The sequence below is a fragment of the Culex pipiens genome, chromosome 2, assembly GCF_016801865.2.
Source record: "Culex pipiens pallens isolate TS chromosome 2, TS_CPP_V2, whole genome shotgun sequence".
Taxonomy (NCBI): domain Eukaryota; kingdom Metazoa; phylum Arthropoda; class Insecta; order Diptera; family Culicidae; genus Culex; species Culex pipiens.
Window position 1 is genome coordinate 21,392,647 of NC_068938.1, and position 27,427 is coordinate 21,420,073.

Below are 27,427 nucleotides of genomic sequence, written 5' to 3' on the forward strand. Positions count from 1 at the left end.
TTTTAAAAGGTCCAATAAACCAAATTTCCAGTTTTTGCTTTTTGGGTGTTTTTGAAACCGCCTTGAGTCAGGGGTATTAAAAAACACCCAAAAAGCAAAAACTAAAATTTGGTTTATTGGACCTTTTCAAAAAAAAAAAAAAAAAAAACTCCAGAATTGAGAAATTTTTAGTTTATAATTATTTAAATTTTGTTTGAATTGACCGTTTAGTTGTTGATTGATTTAGTTTGAAGCAATTTACGATCATTTGTCAGTTATTCTCATGTGAGTTTTAGTTTTTTGTTTTGTTTTTTTAATCTTTTTTTTTGTTTTATGATGTTTTTGAATTCGCGACTAGAAAGTTCCAGAACTTTAACATCAAATTTGAGTTCTGCGACCCAATGTTGGTCAAATTCGAATAGTTGATTGCCTATTAAATTATAAAAAGCATTTTTTCATTATTTCATCTACGCCATTTTGGCCACCCTTTAGGATTTTAAAAATTCAAAATCACTTTAGCGTAGTTTACTGGGCATTAAAAAAATGACAACAATTTTTTTGTGTGATTCGATTACCCGAAGTGAAATTTTTCCGAGGCCTTTGGATAATCGAGTCTGGACTGTATTTCAAATGCTGGTTTGAATATTTTGAAAACTGGTTAGAAAGGAATATTGTTTTGAAGAATTACTCAATATATTTGAATTATTCTACAATAAATTATCTTTTACTCTATTTTAATGTTTGAAACAATTTTGATTATATTTTTAATTGTATTGATTCTATTTATTTGTTTAAATCATTAAGTAATTATTTTGAGAATGTTCTAGCATAAGAATGTGAAATATTTCAAATGTAATATTTATGTAGAATTTCGCTATTTTTTGAGATTTTGATTTGTGTATTTAGAAGGTTTGTCCACGATTTATGTTTAATTCTTATTTTTGTAAAAATCAAAAAAAAAAAATAATAATCGGAAATCAGTTTTAGAGACAACATCGAATTTGCAATCGAAAATGACTTGACATATTTTTTGATAAAGCCTTTTTCAAGTTATAGACATTTTAAGGTTATTTTTTTTCGAAAATATTTAGTTGTTTACCATACAAAAAAAAAAAATGCAGGAAAAGCACCTCTTCAAAAAATATTTTTGAAGAGTTGAGCAAATTTCCATCAATTCTATTGTTTTGATTGGACTTCAAAGTTTAAATTTGGTGAAAAATGAGTTTTTCTCGGTGTCATCTAATAAGCCCTCCTTTTTGAACTCGCGATATCTCGGAAAGTATTAGTTCGATTTTAAATGCTAAAAATTGAACAATGGTGAATTTCCCGCTCTTTGTCTAAAAAAAAATTTGAAATTTATAAATCCAGCCCAACTTTTGAAAACATCGAAAATAAGTGTTTTTAGCCATTTCAAAATATTACTCTTTGTTCAATAAAATTATTTTTATTGAAAGGTGCAGAAAATTTCACACAAGTGAGATATCGCGAGTTGAAAAATTTCGAGTTGCCACTAAGATAATTTATTTAAAAAACTTAACATATTTCGAAACCTTTCAGCCATAAATGAATTACTAATTAATAGTAGGTAAAAAATCAAATAAAAAAATCGGATTTTTTTTCCGGGTATCTATTTTTTTCTGAAAAGTTCCTAAAACTTTGCCAAATCTCACTTCTCAAGATACAGATTTTGGAATATTTACATTCCTATTTGGTATGACCAACCCGCAAGGAGACTGGACACTAATTATGCCAAATGGCTTTTTTGACATAGGGAATGCATAGACAAAGATTCATTTAAATTAAAAAAAAGAAGAATTACTCTAAAAACGGAGAATATCTGCATAAATTAAAACAACAGAATTTTCAAACTTCTTTAGACTTTTTTTAAACTGCATCGTTTCTTCTAACTTTTTTCATTAACCAATTTCTTGGAGAATTTCCCAATAGAAAATAATGAAATACTCGCGAAGATAGTGCCGCCAGTCGGTGGCATCTTCCCGCCCTAATACAACCAACCTGTCGTTATCGGTTTTCTGGTCTGGGCTGAATGTGGGATCCAATAAAAGCCTGCCACATCAACTACAACAACAACACGCGGTGAAATAAAATAAATAATTTATTTTTCTCATTACGAGTTTAATCCAATTTCTGCACGGGGCCCGCTGCGGGAGGAATTTCTTCGCGGAACCACTTTTTTCTTTATTTGACGACGTCGACGAGTTTGGAGCTGCCACACAGAGAGCGAGGGTAGTCGTCATCGTCCTGGCTGGGGTTTGGTTTTTCTTCCATAGACGAGATTGGATTTGTTTTAATTTAATTATAAAAGTAAATTGGAAGCAATTTTTATTCGCATCGATTACCGGGGAGGGAAACGGGACTAATGAGCGACAACTTGTCACATGTTGTTGAATGATTTATGGGCGAAACTGAAAATATGTGGGACTTTTTTGTTGCTATCTTAGTTGTTTTATTTGATGAAAGTTACATTTTGTTTAACAAGGCAAAATATCCCACTGAAACTTGGGGTCGTCTTTCGGTGCAATACTTTTTGGAATCCAGGTTTGGAAATTTCTAGTCAAACTTGAAAAGAAGAGAAACTCATCCAACTCGACGCTCCGGATTGAAAATTTCCCACCACCCAGCTCCTGGATATCCCACGTCCCTCCTCTGGCCTCCTCCCGGGCAGGTTCCCACACTAGCACACTACGCCGTTCCGGATCGGCCAGTTGGCTAGATGAGGCGAACAGTTCGTTCACGCGACCTCGAACCTTGATCCGATACTGGCGGTCCCGTTTGACAATGGTCCACACCTGGCTCGGATCGATACCCGGAACGACACGACGGTGCTGCTGGCTGACGAGTTCCGCTCGGTTCAGGTAGTGGCCTTCGTACCCGTTGATTAGCACCACACAACCGGTGGGAACTTCCGCGAATGTTAGCTGGACAGTGGTGAAAATCAACGACACAACAAGAACTGAATGAAGTGCCATTTTAGCCATATCTCACTCGCTTAAGTTGGCCCTATTTCAACTGAGTTAGATAAAGAGAAACCATCAGTTGGTATTTATAGTGGAACTGTGCACTTCAATTGCGTAACATGTGATTGTGAAGCACTTGAAAGTGCATCCCTTTTCACTTAAGCGAAACTTCCTCGAGATCCAAGAAAATGTTTGTTGTTTGTTATGGAATATGTGTTTATTTATCAGGATGGGGTTCTTGGAGCAAATTAAAATGTACTCGTTCATTTTTTTTATATTCCGTTATATTTTTTCATTGATTTCCCTTAACAATAAAATAATCAGGGCATAAGTTACATTTAACTGAATAATTTTGCTAAACCTACCCAAATATCTTTAAGATTGGTTGAATAGACTTCTCGAAACGACATTAGCCTTTTGGTTTGGGAAAACAAAGCTAGAAATTTGCAGATAAATGTTGTTAAAACAGTGGTTTACAAACCAGGTGTTATTTGTTCTATTCTGCACTTGGGATATTGTCAAGAACTTCATTCCCAGCCCCTACTTTTCAAAATAATTATTACAGTTAATTATATTACAGCAAAAACATCATAAATTTCAATTTTTAGTTTGCTTGAAAGTTTAATGTTTTCTTACCATTATCAACTGGCGTCACTGGCTTATTCTTACACGCGCTGCTGGTGGTGTTGGTGACGCGGGCCTTTGTTTTTATATTTGCCTTTGCTTCTCGCTCATTTTTCGTCAGTCTCGACGAGAATAGGTAAAACGTCAAGTGACTAAGGACGTTTGGTTTTTTTTATAGCGCTTGCTAATTTATTTCATGTTTCGGGATTCTTTTTCCCGTGAAAAGCTAAAGCTTGTACAAGAGAATATGTTGCCAATAGTTGGAAGAAATTTTGTATCAAAAGCGCTGTGAAAACGTTAGCGCAAGACGACTTTCGTTACGCGTTTCTTAATTCCCAAGTATATATATATATATTTGTATTTTTTTAAATTTGTATTAAAAAAAAAATGATATGTTTTGTGCAGAAAATCGGAAATATGATCATACAAAATATCAAAATCTATTTCTAGATGCAAAATCAATTTTGCAATGGTTGTTGTTGTTTATTTTATTAACGTGACTTCAACCTAGAGAGGTCATTCGTCACTTATTTTGCAATTGAAACTGACATAAAATTCTTTTTGTTTTAAATTGAATGACATTTTCTATTTATTTTTTTTGGAAAATGTTATTTTATGCTAGCAAAATTTAAAATTTTCTCCTTTAGACTTTATCGTTTTTTTCACTTTTAGCAGCTCTGGTACCTGATTTTGCATTATCCTAAACTCTAGAACAAAAGATAAATCTTGTGATCACTAAAAAAATATCAAAGCATCTCAATTTTTTTTTTGTAATTGAATCAGCTGATAATAGCAATGATGTATTATGCCTTTTTGAAATTTGGATTGCATCCACTTAAAAAATGCAAAATAAATAAATCGCGATTCTACATCATTTATCAGTTGTATCAGTTGCCAGTAATCATTACATTTGTTGCGATATTATATATTCTAAATATTATTCAATAATATTTAGAAAAAAATCGGGATCAATTCAAATGAATTGAAAAATGCAAAACAATACAACGCAAGTATTGTATTTTTCCATTATTGACAGATAATCCGATTATATATCTAAAGTTTTTTGGATATTTTTTGCTTTGTAGTGCTTTATAGTGTTAGTGGATATTCAACCCTGACTTAAAAAACACCCAAAAAAACAGAAAAAAATAATAATTTGTTTTATTGAACCTCCTAAAAAAATTGGGGCGGAAATAGAATTTAGCGTAAAAAGGTCAATTTTTGAGCTTTGGTATCTTGGACAATTAGGGTGGTTCACGGATAGGGTGTTTCAGATAATTTTACTATTCAGAAATATTTAAGTTATTTTTTTCTCTTCTAAAAAGTTGTTTGGCATGCGAATCAAAAAAATATTGTCCAAAACACCAAACGTGAACCTCGCAATGTACGCCTTTTACGACTTATCGGAGTACCTTAAAAAAATGGCTTCTGATCGATTATTGGTCAAAAGCAACAGCAATTATGAAGTAAAAAAAGAAATATTTTTCAAACCTAAATATTTCAAAAAACGCAGACTAATTTCTATACACCAGGTTGATTTCGAAAGGGGATAAACTTGAACTTCAATTGCAGAAAAAGTTTCAGTTTTTTTTTTCGTTTTAATTATTCTTGCAAATGTCTTATGTTTAAGAACAACTTTTAATAAATTTCAAAATTGATCTTAAAACGATGCAAATATAAAAATTAAAGAAAATTGAAATAACAAGCCATAATTTCAGCATTTGAATGAAAAAAGTGTTTCAAAAAATGTAAGATTTGACGAAAACAAAAATTTCAACGAAAAAAAAAGTTTTTGCGGTACCGTACATCGAAAATTTTCAAAAATTCCAAAGATTTTTGAATGAACCCAAACGTGAAATGAATTTTTCGGGCCGATTTGAAGGGACGGGTGACAAAAAACTTTTCAAAATATTTGTACCAGCCTAATATATATTTTTCCAATAACATTTGTTTTAGATAAAAATAAAAATATTAAAGCGAACAAGAGTTTTTTGTAAAGTAAAGTGTTTCCATGAAAATTGATACTGGAAGATTATTTTAAAAACTTATCATTGTATTCCTTTTTTGACATTTTTCAATTTACCGATCGTTCAGCAGTAAAATTTTTATAAAACTTATCAGATTTGATAAAAATAAACTAGATTTTATATCTAAAGTACTTATCTTATTGATAATAAATATACTTCCCATCTAGACTTATCAAACACGAAACACCATCAGAAATCTTTTTCTCACCTCAATCACCCCCCTCAATCACGTGAGTTCGACTAAATTTAATCTCATTCCTACCCGGTATGTCCGTCCATCGTTCTCTTTCGTCACTCCATCGCGCGCGCAAACTAAACGCTAAGCTCGCGCTGCTGCTGCTGGATCGTCCACTTCTCCTCGCCTACTTCGAACAGGCAAAAGTGAAAAAATAAATCCCAAAACAAACTCTCACCACTCGACTCGACGAGGAGGGGACCGACCGACAAGCTGGTAGCGCTATCAGCACATCCCTCTTCGTCGCCGTTTCCGTAGTGTAGCGGTTATCACGTCTGCTTCACACGCAGAAGGTCCCCGGTTCGAACCCGGGCGGAAACAGATACCTTTTTTTGTTGAAAATGAAGTTGGTGTTGCGGTGGAGTCGCGTGGTGGTGGGTTATTTAAGGGTTTATTGAGTTTCGTTCAAGCGAGTAGTTGAGTTGTGTGTGATTAATGGTGGGGCATTTTGTTAAGCTTTTGCGCATAAAAGAGAGGTGGATTATGCTTTGCCCCCAGTCAGACTTGCATGAATTGAGGCGAACTAAAGTAAAGCAGCAGCAGCAGGGGTTGAGCACAGTTTGAATAGTGCTCTCGTACAATGTAATAATACTAAATTGCGTATTCAAGCGAGTGTAAAATGGCGTTTCCAGCTGCGAGATGATCCACGCAGGGAAGGCCTGAACGGTAGCAGCAGCAACCGCCAGAATCGGTTTCTCGTGAAAACCCTCAAAGCCCATCGGGCTATAAAAGCCAAAGGAGGTGAAATAAATGCATTTGCTGGAAATATGATTTATGCCGTACGAATCTGTCTTTGCATGATAAATACGAACCTTAATCGTGATTTATTTTATAGCCCTCGAGCTTATTGTAGGAGCAAAAGGGCTCCCTGCTGGTTGAAACAGCGGTTTTGTGGTGGACGACTCCTATCATTAGTTACGGGAACTACCGAGAGGAGATAATTTTCATATGGATAGAAGTTACAACTGTACAAACCAGCTGGACCAAATCACACAGACACATAATCTGTTAAAAGGGAAAAGAAGTCAAAGCCCTGTGCGGGGGAAGCATTCAACCCGGGGTAGGATGAAGAGAATGAATTACAGCAATTTAATTATAAAATATGTGCTTTCTTTGCTTGATCTATGGTGAGGTGACCCTTTTTTCTGCAAAAGGTCAGTTCATAGTTAAACCATAAAACAACGCTCCTTGTTCTCCAGACGTGGGTTAGCAGAGAAAAAGGGGTTCCTGAGTGTGGACATATTTCAAAGCTAGAGAATGCAAAAAGTGTGAAAAAGGTAACTGGACGAGAGAGATGGACGGACATTGTACTGAAAGATGATGGGAGGGGTTTTGGAGTGGTCACATGTTGAAGGAAAAACAAGAGTCTGTTATGAATTATATGCTTGGCAAGATTTTGCGATAAGGTTGAGCTTAAAAAATAAAGTTATTTCAATCCTCCAAACTTGAAAAATTGCGTCTCAAACACTCTTAAGAATAGCATTTTCAAAAAACAAAAATAAAAAGAAATACATCTTAAAATGTTGTTTCGATCCTTTTTTAAAATAACCGTGATTAAAAAAATTACATACTGTTCAATTTAAAAGTTTATTTACTGAGCAATTCGACGTCAAATAGGGAATCGGTTGTACCCGACCCTCTCCGATTTCAATGAAACTTTGTAGACATGTTATCCTAGGCATTTATAAGCCACTTTTGTGTATATGGAGCCAGTTACATTCGATAATGACATTTGAGAAGAGCGTTAGTGTTTAAAATATTTTTGTATTTCGTAATTTAAATATTGCTTTATCTCGAAGCCGTTGCATCGTATCAAAAAGTGGTCAAAGACAAACTTGTAGGAAATTTGACGAGCTTTTTGAAAAAAATACACTGAAAGAAAATAACACTCCACTTTTATGAGATTTTTCAATTTTTAAGCTTAAAAGCTAAATTTGAAGGTGAGCCCACGATTTTTTTTCGTTCAAAATTTTTGTGAAAATAGCCTAAGATGTTATAAAAAGACTCACGAAAAATGCAGGATGGAGCAACTCACCTAAAAAAATACAAAAATCATTTACTGAAACTGTTTTTTTGAAAAGTGCTCTAAACGTCAAAATTTTCAAATCCGAGTATGGGAATCGATTCTCCAGACAATTTTACATAAAAGTCTCGATATTGACCATTGTCCTAAGTCCAATCCTTGTGAAGTTACAGCGGGTTTAAAAAAAATGTTGAAAAAATAGGTTTTTTGATGGTTTTTGGCAATTTCTATATGACAGACTTGATTTTTCAGTCTCGAAAATATTTTTACCGGAAAGCTCGTCCAATTTCCCATAAGATTGTCTTTGACCACATTTCAATTGGATGCATGGGCTTACAGATATAAGCTAATTACATTGCTCATAACTGAAAACATAATATTTTTTCAGTGTAGTATAGTAACCTGGATAGTAAATAAGCATATATCTGTAAGCCCATACATCTATTTGAAATGTGGTCAAAGACAAACTTATGGGAAATTGGACGAGCTTTCCGGTAAAAAAAATTTCGAGATTGAAAAATCAAGTCTGTCATATAGAAATTGCAAAAAACCATCAAAAACCCTATTTTTTCAACATTTTTATTTTTAAAACCGCTGTAACTTCACAAGGATTGGACTTAGGACAATGGTCAATATGGAGACTTTTATGTAAAATTGTCTGGAGAATCGATTCCCATATTCGGCTTTTAAAAATTTTGACGTTTAGAGCACTTTTCAAAAAAACAGTTTCAGTAAATGATTTTTGTATTTTTTCAGGTGAGTTGCTCCATCCTGCATTTTTCGTGAGTCTTTTTGTAACATCTTAGGCTATTTTGACAAAAATTTTGAACGAAAAAAAAATCGTGGGCTCACCTTCAAATTTAACTTTTAAACTTAAAAATTGAAAAATCTCATAAAAGTGGCGTGTATTTTTCTTTCAGTGTATTTTTTTCAGAAAGCCCGTCAAATTTCCTACAAGTTTGTCTTTGGCCACTTTTTGATACGATGCAACGGCTTCGAGATACATCAATATTTAAATTTCGAAATACAAAAATATTTAAAACACTTACGCCCTCCTTAAATGTCATTATCGAGTGTAACTGGCTCCATATACACAAAAATGGCTTATATATGCCTAGGATAACATGTCTACAAAGTTTCATTGAAATCGGAGAGGGTCGAGAAAAAAGTACCTAAAAAATTCCTGTTTTGGGCTGGAATTTTTCTTCTAATATTTTTATAAACTTATCTTATATAAACTTATATAATTTGTCTGTAACTTTGTAGACTTAGCAGGTTTTCATAGAAGAACTATGTTTTTTTGATTAAGTATATTTCTGTCAAATCGAACTTGCAATCGAAAAGTAATTTACATTTTTTAAATATAATTCATCATTTTAAGTCATATTCATTGAGAATTATGAGCAAAAATGTTTTGGCCGAATAATGATTTATTGAAGAAGTATGTTTTTTGGAAAATTAATTTATTTGTTTAAAATATGATTATATTATAATTATAAAGCATAATAATTCATCGTTTTCAAGTTATATTAACTTAAGCTTAATTAATGGTAAAAATAGGAATATTTTTGTTCTTTTTAAATAGTGTCCTTTTCTCTTTTTTGAATAGCTGAGAAAATTATCCAAAAAGTTTGTTCGTGGACTTTCAAAATCGGACATTGAGTTGTCTTGTAACGAATAAAAATTGACGAAATTAAGGTTTTTTCTAAGTGTCTTCCAATAAGACTTATGCACAAATAATATTTTCGGGAATGGAAAAAGATAAACACAACTTGAAAAATAAAAATAAATAATGTTTTTACCATAAATTAGGCTTAAAGTGAAAATATTTTTTTTTGCACAAAAAAAAGTTAATTGAAATATTAGAAAAAAAATCATTCCCTTATTTTTTATATTAGTTCTCATCAATACTTGGAACTTTGCTGAAGTTACCAAGCCGGAGAAATTATTTAAAAAAATAATATTAGAAACAGAAATTACAACTTTAATGGAAAATGTGTTCCAAATTCATTTTACTTCACTTGAGTTGCAATTATTAATTTTCAAAATAACTTAGTATTGATGAAATTTTTTTTCTTGCAAATAAGTTTTTTTGCGGTACTCGGATCACTAAATCTAAATTTTACAGAATATCAAAATATTTCTAAACGTGCCTAGTAAAAATACCTTCAATTTCAAAAAATGACTTAAAATTTAGGGGATATTATACAAAATTCGGGTTGCGATTGTTCACACTCATTATATGTTTTACGTAGTTTAAAAGAGATTATTTTAGCGAAAAATGTGTGTGCAATGTTGTAAATACAATTTATCATGCTTATCTTTTCTTCTCATTCTAATTATATTAATTAGGTTTCTTCAGAATAACTAGAATACAATTTTATAACATAATTACTACAGTCTTCAAATAAGAAAAGCTCGGATAATCGAATTATGAAACTGTAATTGTGGTAATGAAATATATAGTAATTGTGGTAATGAAATATATAGAAAACAAAACACATTTGGTTATGTAACATGCAATCCCACTCAATTTTGTCATAAATGGGTTCGCAAAACTTAAAAAAATTGTCGGTGATTGATAATAATTCCGAAGTTAAAAAAAATACAGAAAATAACCATCATGACTTTATTAGTAATTGACCAAATTTTTAAACATTAATTGAATATTGTTTCAATCATTACATTCAAAATTTTGGAATTTTAAACAATTCGCATAAATACCTATTTTTCCCAAACTCGAGCTGATTTTACGAGACATCTTTACCAAAGGCCATTTCACTAGTCTTACATACAGCATACAAATAAACAACTCCCCCTGGTTGTTTTTGCTGTCATTTTTGTTTAGTTAAGTTTCATTTTTCCCACTAACCTGATCCTCGGAAAACCGCATGCCGTTCTCCTCCATGCAGGCTCGCATCACGTGCTGCAGCTCCCGGTGCTGTATCAGTCCGTCCCCTGGTGGTCACCGGAAGTTTAAACGAAACAAAAAAGAACGAGAATGAGAGATAACAAAGTTAGCGTTTTTGTAGAAAGCTGCAGAGACACAAAAAGCACAATGTGGTTAAATAATGAAGGTGCGATGAGGGTGTAACTTTAAAGTTTCAATGAATTTACTCAAGTTAGGTTTGATGAGGTTAGATTTGTTTTCGAAAATGATAACAAATTTAAAATCTTTCAAGTCGTTTTCGTAGTGTAGCGGTTATCACGTCTGCTTCACACGCAGAAGGTCCCCGGTTCGAGCCCGGGCGAAAACAGGTTATCTCTTTTTAACATCCATTGTCCCCATCCAAGTGAGAAATGAGTTGGGTGAGAGTCAATTTACGCATGCTGCGACTGCCCAAAAATTGATCGAAACAAGTTAATTACGGAAATTTCGCGAATTTCGCGAGTTCCTTCCAGCGATCCGTTGTTATAAATTCGTTCAAACATAATTGCCGGTGTCCCTGGGACCCCCCATTACTCAAGGTGACTAATGACTCGCGCGCTCTCTCTCTCTTTCGGGGTTCCGTCAAATTTCACCAGGGCTTGTAATTACCTTGTTTGGGCTGGAAACATCCAAATCAGTCCATCGAAGCAGGCGTAAACCAGTTCGTTTAGTCGAGTTTCGGGGCGCTAGTTATCAATTTTGCTCTTTTGTTTTAAAAGTTTTTTTTTCCTTTTTTGTTGAGAGCATGTAACGTTTAATGTTGACGCGCGGTCCAGGGTCTCCTGATTGACAAGTCATTAATCTGTACACACGCGTGGTTGGATTCAAGTTTGGGTCCAAAGTTGGGCTAATGATGACAAAAAAAAGGGAAGGAGAGGACGGGGAGGGGTCTAGTAATCAAAATCACAAGGAGGTTTTATTACACTTTGCCAACGGAGACCCTTTAGGAACCGTGAGGACAGAAGCTCAACACAGCCACCCAAAAATTTTGACCCGCCTTTTAAAAATGGTACGATAAGGGATTTTTTTTCTTTCTATATCAAATTCTGAGCAATTATTTTTGGGAGTACCGTAAAACGGGGTGACTTTGATAGGTTTGCGATGTTTCCGCAAAATGAAGAGTAGTAGTGAAATACGTACGGAATGGTTTAAAATCATACTGACCGTGGTACACAGAAAAAAATAATATAAATTTGGAAGCTGTTATTTTTGAAGGTTGAATATTACCTCTTTCATGATGTAATTCTACCTCAGACTGAAAAAGTGACATTACCAGAAATGCATCCGCTCTAACTCCTCTTTTAGAAGAACTTTTTTGGCATTTCGCGTACACAGAAAAAAAAATCATGGTAATATTACATCTGGGAAGGGGTACATCTTTTATGTCAGAAAAAAAGGTGTAATTTCACCTCTGGAAATGTGTAATTTTACCACTTTTCTGGTGTAATGTCACTTTTTCAGTCTAAATTGAGGTAAAATTACATCATAAAAAAGGTAATATTCAACCTTCCAAAATTACAGCTTCTAAATTTACATTATTTTTTTCTGTGTAGATGATCCCCAGCTAAATCGTTTTTCCGAATGAACCAATGTTTTCTACACATTATTCATGCCAAAACAAGAGGTTTTTGACTGGAAACAAGCATAGCATTACTTTAAACGAAAATGCCATGTGGAACAAGTTGAGTGCCGCCAAAAAGAGCTCTAAGTGCCGATGCATGTCTGGACATTACACCAGAAAAGTGGTAAAATTACACATTTCCAGAGGTAAAATTACACCTTTTTTCTGACATAAAAGATGTAAGCCTTCCCAGATGTAATATTACCATGATTTTTTTTTTCTGTGTAGAGAAGTGTTCAAAGTGCCGTGACTTTGATAGCCCGGGGTGACATTGATAGAAATTTGATTTGGCGACCAATTTTGATACGTCCAATGTAACAGCCACATTTTTGCATATATGTTCGATAATAAGCTATCCCTTAATGCTTACATACTCAAAATTCTCAAAAATGTTTAGATATTAATTTGACGGGCATTTTAAAAACCTATATCAAAGTCACCCTGGGCTATCACCCAGTTTACGGTACCTCAAAAAGACCTTTCATAAAATTTAGAAAAGTTTATAAAGTTAGTTAATTATAGTAAAGGAAATGTTGATGATGATTTTGAATCGGAAAACGGAATGCATTTTCGGAATCTTTGGTCAATTTTCCACTAGGACTAGGTTAAGGGGTTACATATATGTTGAAAATCTCAATTTTTGATATTTCCGAATATTTATTAAATCCTTTAAAAAGATGATTTCCAATCGCTCCTGAAAGTTTCATGAAGATATGTCATGTTTTAAGTGAGAAGAAGACGATTTAAGTTTAAAGTTCTGCCATGCGCAAAGCGGACTGTCAAACTTTGTGAGCGTTTTTCTCGGAACACCGAGTTTATTTACGGGTGCCACGATATCTCGAGATTGGATGGACCAAATTATCTGAAATCAGGGGTGAAGACTCTCAAGACATATCCCGTGTGCATGACGAAGCCTGATTTTGAAATTTTGCTTTTTTTTAATTACAAAAATCAAAAACGGACGATTTTGAATATGAAAAACAAATTAATATTTTTATCTTTTTTTAAATAAACTTTTCAAAAATCGGCCTTCGTCTTGCACACGGGAACGGTTTAATGAGTCTTCACAAAAATTTTAAGCCGATTTGGTCGAAGCAGTGTTGAGATATCGTGGCACCCGTTTTTTGAAACTGCTAACTTCAAATAGCTATATCTCGGCAATGATGCAACTAAAACGCTTCAAATTTATGTTGGTAATAGTTAAAAAGGTTTATGTTTATGTCCAGAAAACAAATTTAAAAAAAGTTTGAGTGTGTGTCAATACCAACCCTTGACATGTTTGCCGATTTACATGTATGTAACCCCTTAAAAAAGTCTGTAATTAAAAAATAATATGTGTTTTTGAAACACAATTAAAAAAAAAAAACTTCAAATTTATAAGCAATTTCAGCTGAACAAATTTCAAGTAAAATGTGAAAACTTGTGATTCGTGCTTCGAATTCAGTATGAAATGCAATATAAGTCGACAATTTTATAAACAAAACTAGTTTTAACAAATTTCAGGCAAATTTACCTAAAATTTATAAGTAAAAAAGCTTATAAACTTAGTTAACTAAATATAAACATTGATTTTTTTCTTTAAAAGCATATCAGCTATTTCAGTGATGGTACATTTAACGTACAAAATTTGTAAAAGTTTGAACATCTTGAATAAGATTTAAACAAACAAACTATGACTATCAAAGTCACCCCGGAATTTAAACTAAGAATTTTTAACGTAACTATTTTTCTAAAGAAGATTGAAAAAACTTTTTTTTTTCAAAATGGTGCATGGTCTTTGTGTGGCCTAGTGCATGTTTTAAAAATAAAAATATTGAGAAAAACCTTAGGATTGGTTAAGTCCATTAAAAGTTATACTTAAAACAATTTTACAAATAAAGTCGGTACTTTTACGATCTTTTTTTAAAATAGTACTGAACTTGTTTACCTTTTTATTTTATTTAAAGATGAAACACTTTTTTTTGAAGAAAACTGTAGTGACACGTCTAACTATCTGTGGTCAAGAATCTACCACGTTGGTCCATGGCGTCAAAGGGTTGTCCACTGTATTCACATTTTGTTTTTTGTATGATAATAACCTGTTTTTCCCGCGGGTAAATGAATCAGCAGTTGTTTGTGTGTGTTCATGAGAGAGAAAAAAAAACGCGCCCGGACATGACAAGCGGGGTGATAATTAAAGCTTAATTAATATAAATTAAAATTAATAAATCAAATTATTCGTACATACCATCTAAATCATACACTTTGAATAAAAATTTAATTTTATCCTCCGGAGATTGGCCCGCAAACTGATGAATGGCATCGATAAACTCCTGTTGAAGGCGAAATAAAAATAAGAAGAAAAAAATCTTAAATAAACACAGACGGGAAGAATGAATAAAAAAAACCGCAGACAAAGATAAAGCAGTGATAAGAAAATTAAAGCAATTAACGGTTAGTAAAAGGTCTCGGTTGCAGTGTTGTTTTTGTTTGGTTCTTCTTTCAACTTCACCTGTAACGAAATGGACCCGGAGTTGTCCTTATCGAAGATCTGAAAGACACGTTCCGTGAAGAAGGGCTGCAAAGAAAAAAATGAAAAAAAGAAAACAGCCAGTGAAATTGATAAACTTGCGCAATTTTTAACTTGGCGATGATCTTACGTTCTTGGATGTGACAATCTTTTTGAACTCCTCGCGGCGGATCTCCTTCTCGTTGCCCACGGTTTTGATGAAGAGCTGCTCGAGCCGCTCCAGCGAGGACTTGTCGAAGCCGGTGCGGGGTCTGGAATAAAAATAATTGCTTGTTTTTATTTGATGTTCGACTAAGGTTATAACATAATATAATGTTTAATAACACTGACCTACAAAAAATGACAAAATTTCTGCGCAGGTTAGACTCAAGTGGAAGCATGAACTTTGGAGTCCCCAGAAACACGTGCACTTTTAATTTTTCAAAAATTGTTAGACAGGGCCAAATGTTTTTTCTCCAAACATTGTATGGAGAATTAGTGCTGTTCGCTACTCCCACATATTGCATGCAATTTTTTGCTTGTATGCAACAGCAACGAACCGCCCTGTCTAACTTTTTTTTTAAAGATCAATGTGCACGTGTTTCTGGGGACCCCAAAGTTCATGCTTCCCCTCGAGTTGAACCTGCGCAGAAATTTTTTTGGTCGGTGTAATTATTCTGACAAAGTGTTTACCACTTAAAAAAAACATTATTGAGCAGTTCCATGCATGAAACGAGCAGAATCCTAAACAATAAGTCACAGTCGGAAACGTGTATCAGTATTAGGAGTAGTATAACAAACCATCTCAAAACAAAATAAATAAATAGGCCATTATTTTTTATGGTCTCTCAAACCAACAGAAAAAATGGGGTTTTAGAAATTTTCCTAGGGATCATCCATAAACCACGTGAGCACTTTTTTTTAAATTCTAGACTAGTATCTACTTTTTTTTCAATTAAAATTATGTTTTTTTTTCGTATTTTTGAGTACCGTCAAAGTTGTTGGATTTTTTTTTCGATGAAAAGTCATGAGCAATTTTCGTCAAATTTCTGATATGGATTTTATTTCTGGAGTTTTTTTTTGAATAGGTTCTACAAAAATATGAAAAACAATATCTAATAAACCTTTTTTTCACAATAAAGGTATATTTTCATCTGTCTCACACTTTTCGAGTTAAAGTTAAATTTAAACCAAAAATGAGCAGTTTTACGAACCATGGTTTCAACATTTGAATGAACAAAGTATTTAAAAATGCATTTTACACCTGCCCAGTTGTTTTGCAATCATTAGTTTCCAAAATACCTAAGTATTGACGAAAATTTATTTTTTTGCAAAAAACCCGATTTAATATCACCAGAGGTGAAATAGAGCCTTTCTTACAAAATGATGAAACTCCGAGAAATATATTCGTGCAATTATTTTTTCAAAAACATAATGATACCATCCACCTAAAGCTTCTAATCTTTAAAGGCTAAACCTCAAATGCCATTTTTTTAATTTCAGAAGTACATTATTTGTCGCAAGACATTTAAATTTAATTAAGAAAAACATATTGGATTGACATTATTAAAAAAAATAAAAAAAGGGTACTCAGTCTATAATGTTAGTCTATGATTAACTTTAAAAAATATGTATCGCTATTGCACTTTGTCGATCAATTATGAGAAGCCAGAAAGAACACTTTCACGCGCAGCGTAAAACGCGCAAGCGTAAAAGCGCTGGCGTTGAAGCGCTGGCGTTGAAGCGCTGGCGTTGAAGCGCTGGCGTTGAAGCGCTGGCGTTGAAGCGCTGGCGTTGAAGCGCTGGCGTTGAAGCGCTGGCGTTGAAGCGCTGGCGTTGAAGCGCTGGCGTTGAAGCGCTGGCGTTGAAGCGCTGGCGTTGAAGCGCTGGCGTTGAAGCGCTGGCGTTGAAGCGCTGGCGTTGAAGCGCTGGCGTTGAAGCGCTGGCGTTGAAGCGCTGGCGTTGAAGCGCTGGCGTTGAAGCGCTGGCGTTGAAGCGCTGGCGTTGAAGCGCTGGCGTTGAAGCGCTGGCGTTGAAGCTTCGACTTGACGACTTGTCGAGCTTTCGAGCGAGAACGAGCCGGGACTTCGAATTTGATGTTCAGTATATGATTTTGTATAAATTCAAAAATTTAATAGGAAAAAATAGGGTAAAAATAAGACGAAAAACACTAAAATCGCTATATCTCTGGAAATACATTTTGGAAAAGCTTCAAATTTTGGGCCCAAACAGTTTATGGCGCATGTTTTCGAATGGCTTTTTGTTTGAAACTGAATTCTTTAAATTTGATAGTGTTATCTGTAAAATAGTCCAAAAAATACCTCTAAAAATGGCTTTGACCACATTTACTGGTCGAAAATTGTGAATCGAAAAATAAAATGTTCGTCTCCGACCCCACGGCTACAGATCTGGCTTTTAAAAATTGTGGGTTTTACGAGCGGTTTTCCAGTGATGGAAGACACAAATTTTTAAGAGCGGATACAGACATCGGCCATGTATTTAAGAAAAAGAGCTCTCAAAAATCAGACTTTGAGTTCCGGGTTTCGGGCCAAAATTCAATCGAAAGAGCGCATCTAAACCTTCAATTTAGTAATAGGATTTTTTCCTGGGACGAATCCTCGCCGTGTACGATTTTTTTTAGATTTCTGAAAAAAGCGTTTTTCCAAAAGCAAACCTTAAACCTTTCTTTTGTAAGAAAGGCAAAAAAGGTTTTGCGGTGCTGTACATTGGAATTTCATAAAAATTCAAAATACTTTTAATCCAGCCCAAACATGCTTAATACGATTATAAATGCAGGAAAATGCGTTTTAGATTGTTTTAAGTTGATTTGACCTCTATTTTCATTAAAATTTTGAAGATTTTTGAAAAAATATTTTGTTTTGCCCCCTGATTTTTTGGACCAATTTTGAAAGGGGGGAGGGGGGCGACATAAACTTTGAAAAATATTTGCAACGGCCTAACCATTTCTGAAAATATTTTTTTTCGAAGAGTTCGCAAAATCTCAAAAAAAAAATCGTCTAAGATACATTGAAGATTGGACCTCTGGTTGCTGGAAACAGTAGATAAAAGAAGAACGAACAGAAAATTTTAAGTTTTCAAAGTCTCACCCAAACAGCCCCCCATTATCTAATGCTAATATCTCAGCAACTAGTGGTCCAATTTTCAATGTAAAAACAACTTACTCTTTCGATTTTTTAAATGATAAAATAATATTCAATGACACCATTTTTAAATGTTACTTTTGATTCAATTTATTTTTGAAATTTTGTTTTAAGGTTATAGTTGTTTTTAGAAAAAAAAAATCATTAATTTTCTTTTGAAACATAAATTTTGACTAATAAAAAAAATAAAGCAGTAAAAGCAATGTTCGCACTCTTGCCAGTTATTTTCTCGAAAAAAATAGAAAAATTTCAAAAATAAATAAGACATATTTTGGACGCATTAAAAAATTGGACTCGATTTGAACATTTTGAAATAACTTTATTAAACAGAGCAGAAAATTATATATTTTTTTAATTCTAAGTTTAAAAAAACATGTAAAAAAGATCAATTTTAAAAAGATGTCTTATATTACCTGTTGCTTGAAAGAGTAGATTCGATTGCTTTTTTTTTTAAATTTATATTTATTCAAATTTCTTTTCCATGTACATTCATTCAGTTAAAATATTATTGAGTGTCCAATCACAAACGATGACTTTTCACCTCAATTTTAAATACTAGCAACTTTCATTTATTCATGAAATATTGTAGCTTTCTCTATTCAGTGATTTCAAATGTAGGAGGTCCTACATGTACAAAAGGGAAAAGGGATACCTTAAAACTAACTTATAAACTATATAAAGAGCGGATCAATGCAGCTGAAGACTGCAATGATTTTTGTCGAAATGCATCAATTATCTTATTGGACATAACATCCAAAGTGTCAACTTCGGCTAATTGATGAAGTTCACTGGTGCTGAACCAGGGAGGAAGTTTCAGAATCATTTTCAGAATTTTGTTCTGAATCCTCTGAAGTTTTTTCTTCCTGGTTAAGCAACAGCTTGTCCAGATCGGCACAGCATAAAGCATGGCAGGTCTGAAAATTTGTTTATAAATTAACAGTTTATTCTTGAGACAAAGTCTAGAATTCCTGTTTATAAGTGGATACAAACATTTAATATATTTGTTACATTTAACCTGGATACTTTCAATGTGATCCTTGTAAGTAAGGTTTTTGTCAAAACCAAGTCCAAGATATTTCACTTGATCCTCCCACTTTAAATTTACCTCATTCATCTTTATAATGTGATGACTTTTTGGTTTAAGAAAATCAGCCCTTGGTTTGTTAGGGAAAATAATAAGTTGAGTTTTTGCAGCATTTGGAGTAATTTTCCATTCTTTCAAATAAGAATTGAAAATATCCAAGCTTTTTTGTAATCTTCTTGTGATGACACGAAGGCTTCTACCTTTGGCGGAGATGCTTGTGTCATCAGCAAAAAGTGATTTCTGACATCCTGGGGGCAAATCAGGCAAGTCAGAAGTAAAAATATTGTATAAAATTGGACCCAAAATGCTTCCTTGAGGGACGCCAGCACGTACAGGTAGTTGATCAGATTTGCTATTCTGATAACATACCTGCAGAGTACGATCCGTCAAATAATTTTGAATAATTTTCACGATATAAATCGGAAAATTAAACCTTTTCAATTTCGCAATCAAACCTTTATGCCAAACACTGTCAAATGCTTTTTCTATGTCTAGAAAAGCAGCGCCAGTAGAATAGCCCTCAGATTTGTTGCTTCGAATTAAATTTGAAACTCTCAACAACTGATGAGTAGTTGAATGCCCAAGGTGAAATCCAAACTGCTCATCAGCGAAAATTGAATTTTCATTAATGTGCGTTTTATTAATTTTAATTCATTCTATTAAGAATTATTCTTTCGAATAATTTACTAATAGATGAAAGCAAACTAATGGGCCGATAGCTTGAGGCTACAGCAGGATTTTTATCCGGTTTCAAAATCGGAATTACTTTGGCATTTTTCCAACTACTTGGAAAATATGCCAAATCAAAACATTTGTTGAAAATTTTGACCAAGCTACTTAAAGTTGCTTCTGGTAATTTTTTAATTAAAATGTAAAAAATGCCATCCTCACCAGGGGCTTTCATATTTTTAAATTTTTTGATAATAGTTTTTATTTCATTCAGATCCGTATTAAAAACTTCATCTGATGAAAATTCTTGTTCAACAATATTCTGAAATTCTATTGAAATTTGATTTTCAATAGGACTCAAAACATTCAAGTTGAAATTATGAGCACTCTCAAACTGCTGAGCAAGTTTTTGAGCTTTTTCCCCATTATTTAATAGAATATTATCACCATCTTTTAAAGAAGGGATGGGTTTTTGAGGTTTCTTAAGAACCTTTGAAAGTTTCCAAAAAGGTTTGGAATAAGGTTTTATTTGTTCGACATCTCTTGCGAACTTTTCATTTCGCAGGAGTGTGAATCTATGGTCAATAACCTTTTGCAAATCTTTTTGAATTCGCTTCAGTGCAGGACCACGAGAACGTTGATACTGTCTTCGGCGAACATTTTTCAGACGAATCAGAAGCTGAAGATCGTCATCAATAATGGGAGAATCAAATTTGACTTGGACTTTAGGAATAGCAATATTCCTAGCATCCAAAATTGCATTAGTTAAAGATTCCAAGGCTGAATCAATATCAGCTTTGGTTTCTAAAACAAAATCATGATTTAAATTATTCTCAATATGATGCTGATACCTGTCCCAATTAGCTTTGTGGTAATTAAACACAGAACTATTGGGTCTGGTAACTGCTTCATGAGAAAGTGAAAAAGTTACTGGAAGGTGATCAGAATCAAAATCAGCATGAGTCACTATAGAACCACAATGCTGACTTTGATTTGTCAAAACCAAATCAATTGTTGATGGATTTCTAACAGAAGAAAAGCAAGTTGGCCCATTCGGGTATAAAACCGAATAAAGACCAGAAGTGCAATCTCTGAACAGAATTTTACCATTGGAATTTACTTTTGAATTATTCCAAGATTGGTGTTTGGCATTAAAATCACCGATGATCAAAAATCGAGATCTATGCCGAGTAAGTTTATTCAAATCCCCTTTGAAATAATTTTTATTTTCCCCAGTGCATTGGAATGGCAAATATGCAGCTGCAATCATAATTTTCCCAAAAGAAGTTTCAAGTTCAATGCCCAAACTTTCAATAACTTTTAACTTAAAGTCACGTAACGTGCTATAAGTCATACTACGGTGGATAACTATTGCAACTCCACCACCATTTCGATTCATTCGGTTATTAGTTATAACTTTATAATCTGGATCACTTTTCAAATAAGTGCCAGTTTTTAAAAATGTTTCGGTTATAACAGCAACATGCACGTTATGAACTCGTAAAAAGTTGAAAAATTCATTTTCTTTCGCTTTTAAAGAGCGAGCATTAAAATATTGATGGAATTACTTAGATCCATGATTAAACTTCAGGGTAAGAACAACATCATTCGCAAATTTTAATCCAATCTGGATTGCTTCCATCATGGATGTAGCATTACTCATTGTTTGAATCAAACCAAACAGTGAGTTTTGCAAAAAATTCATTTTTTCAAACGTAACATCGCCGAGATCAGAAGATCCCAAAGCGTTGCCAGCAGAAAATTTTTCAAATGAGATTTGAGGTACCGTAAACTGGGGTCAATCGGGACACATGGGGCGAATTGGGACAGCAGTTTTAACCATGTTGGAGCACAATATTTTGATTTTTCTTGTTGGTTTCGGTTAGAACAGACTCAGGCCAACAAAATGTGTACATCCATTTCCAAATTTAAAAGCTTTAAGTGCTCTAGAAACTGCTGTCCCTATTCAGACTGTAGTCCCGATTCACCCCAGATTACGGTACCTGCCCAATTTCAGAAAGATTGGTAGAGGATTTAAAATTCGTGGATGTACCCGAAACGACGTTAGCATAAGAAATGCCATTGTTGTTACCTAACTTTTCCACGGTAGGGGTATTTCTAGCATTGTTCGAGTGAGACAGCACGAACGTTTGATTTAAAGATGCAGGTACAACCTGACTTTGAGAAAATTTCGGTTTGGATTTCGGCTGATGCTTAGCACGAGAATCCAAAACCTTTTTTCTGATGGGGCAATCCCAAAAATTTGATTTGTGATTTTCACCACAATTTGCACATTTAAATTGGGTGACTTCTTTCACGGGACAATTGTCCTTGTCGTGAGAAGAATCCCCGCAAACCATGCATTTTGGAACCATGGCGCAATGATCAGTACCGTGACCGAATGCCTGGCAACGCCGGCACTGGGTCAGATTCTGGCCATTACCGCCATGTTTCTTAAAATGCTCCCACTTTACCCGTACATGGAACAAAAACTGTGCTTTGTCCAAAATTTTCAAATTGTTGATTTCATTTCTGTTGAAATGAATCAGATAAAATTGTGAAGTCAAACCAAAGCGAGAAATATTCCCGTTTGATTTTTTCTTCATTGGTATTACTTGGGATGGGGCAAAGCCAAGCAACACCTTAAGTTCGTTTTTGATCTCATCCACCGACAAGTCGTTGGAGAGGCCTTTCAGGACCGCCTTGAATGGGCGAGCATTCTTGGTCTCATACGTGTAGAAATTGTGTTTGTGGTTTTTCAAATAACCAACAAAAGTTTGGTGATCTTGTAAAGATTCCGTCAACAAGCGACATTCTCCTCTTCGACCAAGCTGGAACGAAACCTTCAAATTGCAAGTTTCCTTGCAATTCTTCAGTTGCGTTCGAAAGCTGGCCAAATCGGAGACGGAAGTCACTACAATTGGCGGAGCCTTTACTCGTTTCTCGACGGCAGAAGGCTCAGTACGAGGAGAAGGTTCCATGTCTTCAGTTTCGGATAAAACACCGAAACTGTTTGTCAATGGAATTGGAGGATTGACCTCACATTCAGAATCAGAATCAGACCTCAGAAGAGGCTGTTTTCGTTTTCCGTTGCCGATAGCCGGTTTAGCGTTCAAACGCTTCACCGACGTAACGACCAAATCTTCAGAAGATTTGCGTTTACCTTTGTTTTGACGCATTTTGCAAGCAAAGTTCTCTTAAAAAGATGGCTTCGTTTGTAAAATACAACAAAATTTCAGGTGGGGTTAGTCTTGAAAAGACTGTTTAGAATTTTGGAAAATAACTCAGGTAGTCTTTAAAAAGACTGTGAATTTTGTTTTGAAATAACTCTGAGCTTAGGTAGTAAAAAATACCGCAGCTCTAGTGTCCGTTCACCACGAAGGTTCGCAAGACACTGTAGATTCGATTGCTAATCTTATCTAATCTAACCTTAACATCTAATCAGTTTAAAAGATCATTGCTTATATTTTCAATTTTACCCAAAAACTTTTTGTTTTTAAATGAATAGCTTTGGTACCATATTTTGTTCTTCCTAGCGCAGAGGATGCATTTTTAGTCAAATAATAAAACAAAAAAAAAACTGAAAAATGGGATTTTAGTATTCAGTAATAAAAGACGAAATAAAAAAAATCGGATTTTTTTCCGTGAGATTCTTTTTTCTGAAATTTCATATATAACTTACAACTTTGTCGAAGACAATAAATAGACTAAAATCAATCCTTTCTCAAGATACAGATTTTTTGAGTTAAGACACAGGGAAAGAATGGATAAAGTTTGATAAAAATTTAAAACAAATTCTAGAGCATGACTCTGTAATGACCATTGAAATCAAATGATTGAGTGTTAAATCTGTTCAAAAAGGCAATGGCTAAATTTAAGATTTCTTGTGATGCGTTTCTCATTTCCTACTTCCAGATCAATAAACCGTTCAGAAGTAGTGCGTAGACAAATGGCCTAAAAGATATGCAAATCAGAGCTTCCCCTTGCGTCCAACTATGGACAAAATTTCCCCCACTAAACATCGCTCCAATCGCATCGATCCCATTTAAGGGAAGGCGGGAACATATCCCCAATATAATGAAGTTGTTCACTCCGCCACTCGTCGTCGTCGTCGCGTTCCCAGAGCGATAAATCAATTGAGCCCCCAGCTTAGACCCATTTATCAGCAGCACAACGGCTTAGAGTTGGTTTGTCATTTGCCATTTGCTCCGACGGGTTTACCGTTCCCAACCGCACGCATCAAGATGGACTGACTTGGAGGTGGGAGTCCAAGATCTGTTGGCCATGTCACGCCTTAAATTTATTAGATTTGCATTAATGTTCCCATAAAAAACGGTGTGTTGAGGGTAATTTACTGCAGCCGTAAATTATGCAACCTAACGCAGCCTTTCCCATGACCTTCCCGCCAAAATTGGATCAAGATTCGCCGTCCATGTCATGTTTTATTGCCCAACTGCTTCTCCTCTCGCCTGCGAAGCGCCTGATCCAATCAAAAAGTTCCGCGTGATATACAATGTCAGCCCATTCAGGCTACTCTAGAAAATGTCCAATCCGAGACGAGATCTTCCTCGGAGCACGCAACGTCGGATAGCTGGACGATCTTCGTTGTCGTGACCTGCGCGCAGTTGGCAGAAATCAGTTCTTGTTTTGCCACATGTTTACCAAACGACTTAATAGTAACAACAAATCTGCGCGTATTGAAAAAAAAGGCAAATAAATCTTGCAATATCGCCAGCTCCAGCTCCAGTGGGAGAAGAGAGAGTCTCAAATCTGTCAAAACCGATCACGAACCGCAAACGCCGCCGTCGCTTTGAAGAGAGTCTACAAATCCTAGATCACGATCCTGGCCAACAGAGTCGGTCCGGCCTGGTTGCAGCATTCAGATTCAGATTAGGTCCACGGCGGATTTATAGCTGCATCACGCAAAAGTTTGCGAGTTTGAAGCAAATTAGAAGCCAATTGGAACGACTCCGGGGAAGTCGTGGAGTCCGTGGAGATCCTCAACTTTTTGGTCGCACGCAGAGCTTGAAGCAGCAGCAGCCAGTTGTAGATTGACATCGCGAGATTAGATTTGTACGCGCAGGTGTCGGTTTAGTTTGGCGTTATGACTATATTCAGGGCTCATTTATTAAAACTATTAGGGCATTATAGGCATGAACAACGCTCGCGAGCACGAAAGTTTTCGAATCTAAGATAACGAATCGTGAGCGCACGACGAGAAAAGAAGCACTTGCTGGGAGGTTGAATTAATTGGAAGTGTCATCGAAATGTTTGTTGCCAGCGTGGTCGAGATTTGTTTGGGGAGATATCTTAATTTGATCTGCATGAAAACATTTATGAATTAGGCTATTTTTCAACCATTATTAAATATGAGGATATAACAATCAAATTTTGATTTTTTTATTTTAATCAAAAATTTTGATAAAAAATAGCATTTGAAAAAAAACTTTTAAATTTCAGTGGCCTGATTTGTTTTACGTAACTTTGCTGATGTTTTTTGAGAAAATTTATGAGCAATTCTCTACCAAAACCGGAAATGGATTTTATTTGTATTTTTTTATTTGGCTCAAACTTTGTGGGGGCCTTCCCTATGACCAAAGGAGCTAATTTGTGTCGTTGGTTCACCAAAAATATTGTTTCCGAAAAGATCGGAAAATTTTACGAATGCTTCATTAGGGTGTAATATGGTTGTATGGAAAAAAATAAAGTTGTTCAAATTTAGCGAGCACAGCAATTTTTTAGTTCCTTTTGGAGTCCTAAACAACTCCCCCAAAGTTTGGGAACTACTGGCTAAGTCCTTTGTTTGCGCAAAGCGATTCAATTTTCTTTGAGAATTTGTATGAGAAAAACAACTTTTTTGATTTTGATATTTACAAAATCCACGTTTGACGCTGTACTAAAACCGGATTCATATTCGGATGCTCTGGAAGGTGATCCACAACTTTCCCGAAGACAGTGTGGTGCTAACTTGCTCATAAAAAAGATGCAGCTTGTTCAAAACTCGTCTAAAACATGTTTTTTGCTCGAAAATCACGTTTTAGACGAGTTTAGAGGACGCTGTATTCTCTTTCAGGGGTCACTCATGGTCACTATTTTTAAAAATCGAAAAACTGCAAAAATTTCGCTAAAATCAAACTTTCGGTAACAATATCTTGAAAACAGAGCCCCTTATCAAAAAATCTGTTAAGTACTTTTTGATTGCAAATTCAATTTTACATAAAAAAAACTAAACTAATTTTGCACGCCATTTCGATTTTTTCCAAAAAATATTTTTTTCAAAAATGCGTAACTCGGCGGCAGATTTTTTATCACACTTCTCTTTGGGAAATTGAGTTTTTGTGAAAAAAAATGATTAAAAATCTGCTATTTTTTTCCGTGTACCTATTTTTTCTCAATAGTCCTTAACAATACCTACAACTTTGCCGATCAGAAAATTTACTCAAAAGTAACAGCTGTATGATTTTTTGCGTATTATTTTTGTATGGACAGCAGCCAAAATTGTATGGAAACTTGTATGGGTGAACCAACGACATATAATAGCTTCTTTGGTCAAAGGATAGGCCCCCACAAAGTTTGAGCCAAATAAAAAAATAAAAAAAAAATAAGATGGTTAAAATCGGCCGATTTTTCACATTTATTTGATTTATTTTAAGATAAAATTTTATTTACAGAAAAAAAAATAAAAGAAAATAATACTAAAATAATTGGCTGAAAATTGACAAAAGATTGTAATTTTTGTGAAAAATACATAATACTAGCCTGGTTTATTTGGGCTTAATTTTGTTTGTAGTTTTTAGTTTTTAGTTTTTAGTTTTTAGTTTTTAGTTTTTAGTTTTTAGTTTTTAGTTTTTAGTTTTTAGTTTTTAGTTTTTAGTTTTTAGTTTTTAGTTTTTAGTTTTTAGTTTTTAGTTTTTAGTTTTTAGTTTTTAGTTTTTAGTTTTTAGTTTTTAGTTTTTAGTTTTTAGTTTTTAGTTTTTAGTTTTTAGTTTTTAGTTTTTAGTTTTTAGTTTTTAGTTTTTAGTTTTTAGTTTTTAGTTTTTAGATTTTAGTTTTTAGTTTTTAGTTTTTAGTAGGACCACAACACTGTCGTGAAACAGGGTCTCTTGAAAATTGGTATCACCGAAACCACCCAACGGGCATTTGCTCACTATCCAACTCACGTCCACACGCAGAACAAGATTCCCTGTCCATAACGATCACCGTTGATGTGGCCACCGCAGCCACGCAACCCATCAAGCTACCAACCACATCTTCAGCACCACCGTATCGTGGGCCGGTTGATGGCAAAAGTACGCCCAAGACATCGAATCCGTATCGACGTCCAGACGGTCGCGTGGACGCGCGGCACTTAGACAAGACACCCTCTTCTCGGTACCCCATCATGGAATACCGATTTCGCATTCATCTCTTGTACTATCCTGTGCCTTGGCGTGAGGCCATCAATCTCCCTATCGGCTGAAGTCGGTAGACACCTTCGGGGAAGGTATGTCGAGACCCTTGGTCAACTTGAGGAGTTGCGAAGAAGGAAGAGATGTTCTGATCTGTGAGCTTTCGCTTCCTCCGTTCAGACTCCTCACTTCAACTTGTCTCGAAGTGGCAGAGTCCACGT

At 34.6% G+C, this 27,427-nt stretch overlaps 1 protein-coding gene and 2 non-coding genes across 3 annotated transcripts in view; 2 read left to right on the forward strand and 1 right to left on the reverse strand.

The window, feature by feature from the left end:
* Window positions 1-27,427, reverse strand: part of LOC120428876 (NADPH oxidase 5) — a 134,923-nt gene that overhangs the window by 14,628 nt on the left and 92,868 nt on the right. The window contains exons 5-8 of the mRNA XM_052707618.1: window positions 15,056-15,176; window positions 14,908-14,973; window positions 14,644-14,728; window positions 10,739-10,824 (exon numbers count right to left, since the gene is read on the reverse strand). Of these exons, the coding sequence (XP_052563578.1) occupies window positions 10,739-10,824; window positions 14,644-14,728; window positions 14,908-14,973; window positions 15,056-15,176 (358 nt within the window). The remainder of the gene's footprint in view (window positions 1-10,738; window positions 10,825-14,643; window positions 14,729-14,907; window positions 14,974-15,055; window positions 15,177-27,427) is intronic.
* Trnav-cac (transfer RNA valine (anticodon CAC)) lies at window positions 6,092-6,164 on the forward strand. Its single transcript has one exon. It is a non-coding gene; the product is annotated as a tRNA-Val (tRNA).
* Trnav-cac (transfer RNA valine (anticodon CAC)) lies at window positions 11,051-11,123 on the forward strand. Its single transcript has one exon. It is a non-coding gene; the product is annotated as a tRNA-Val (tRNA).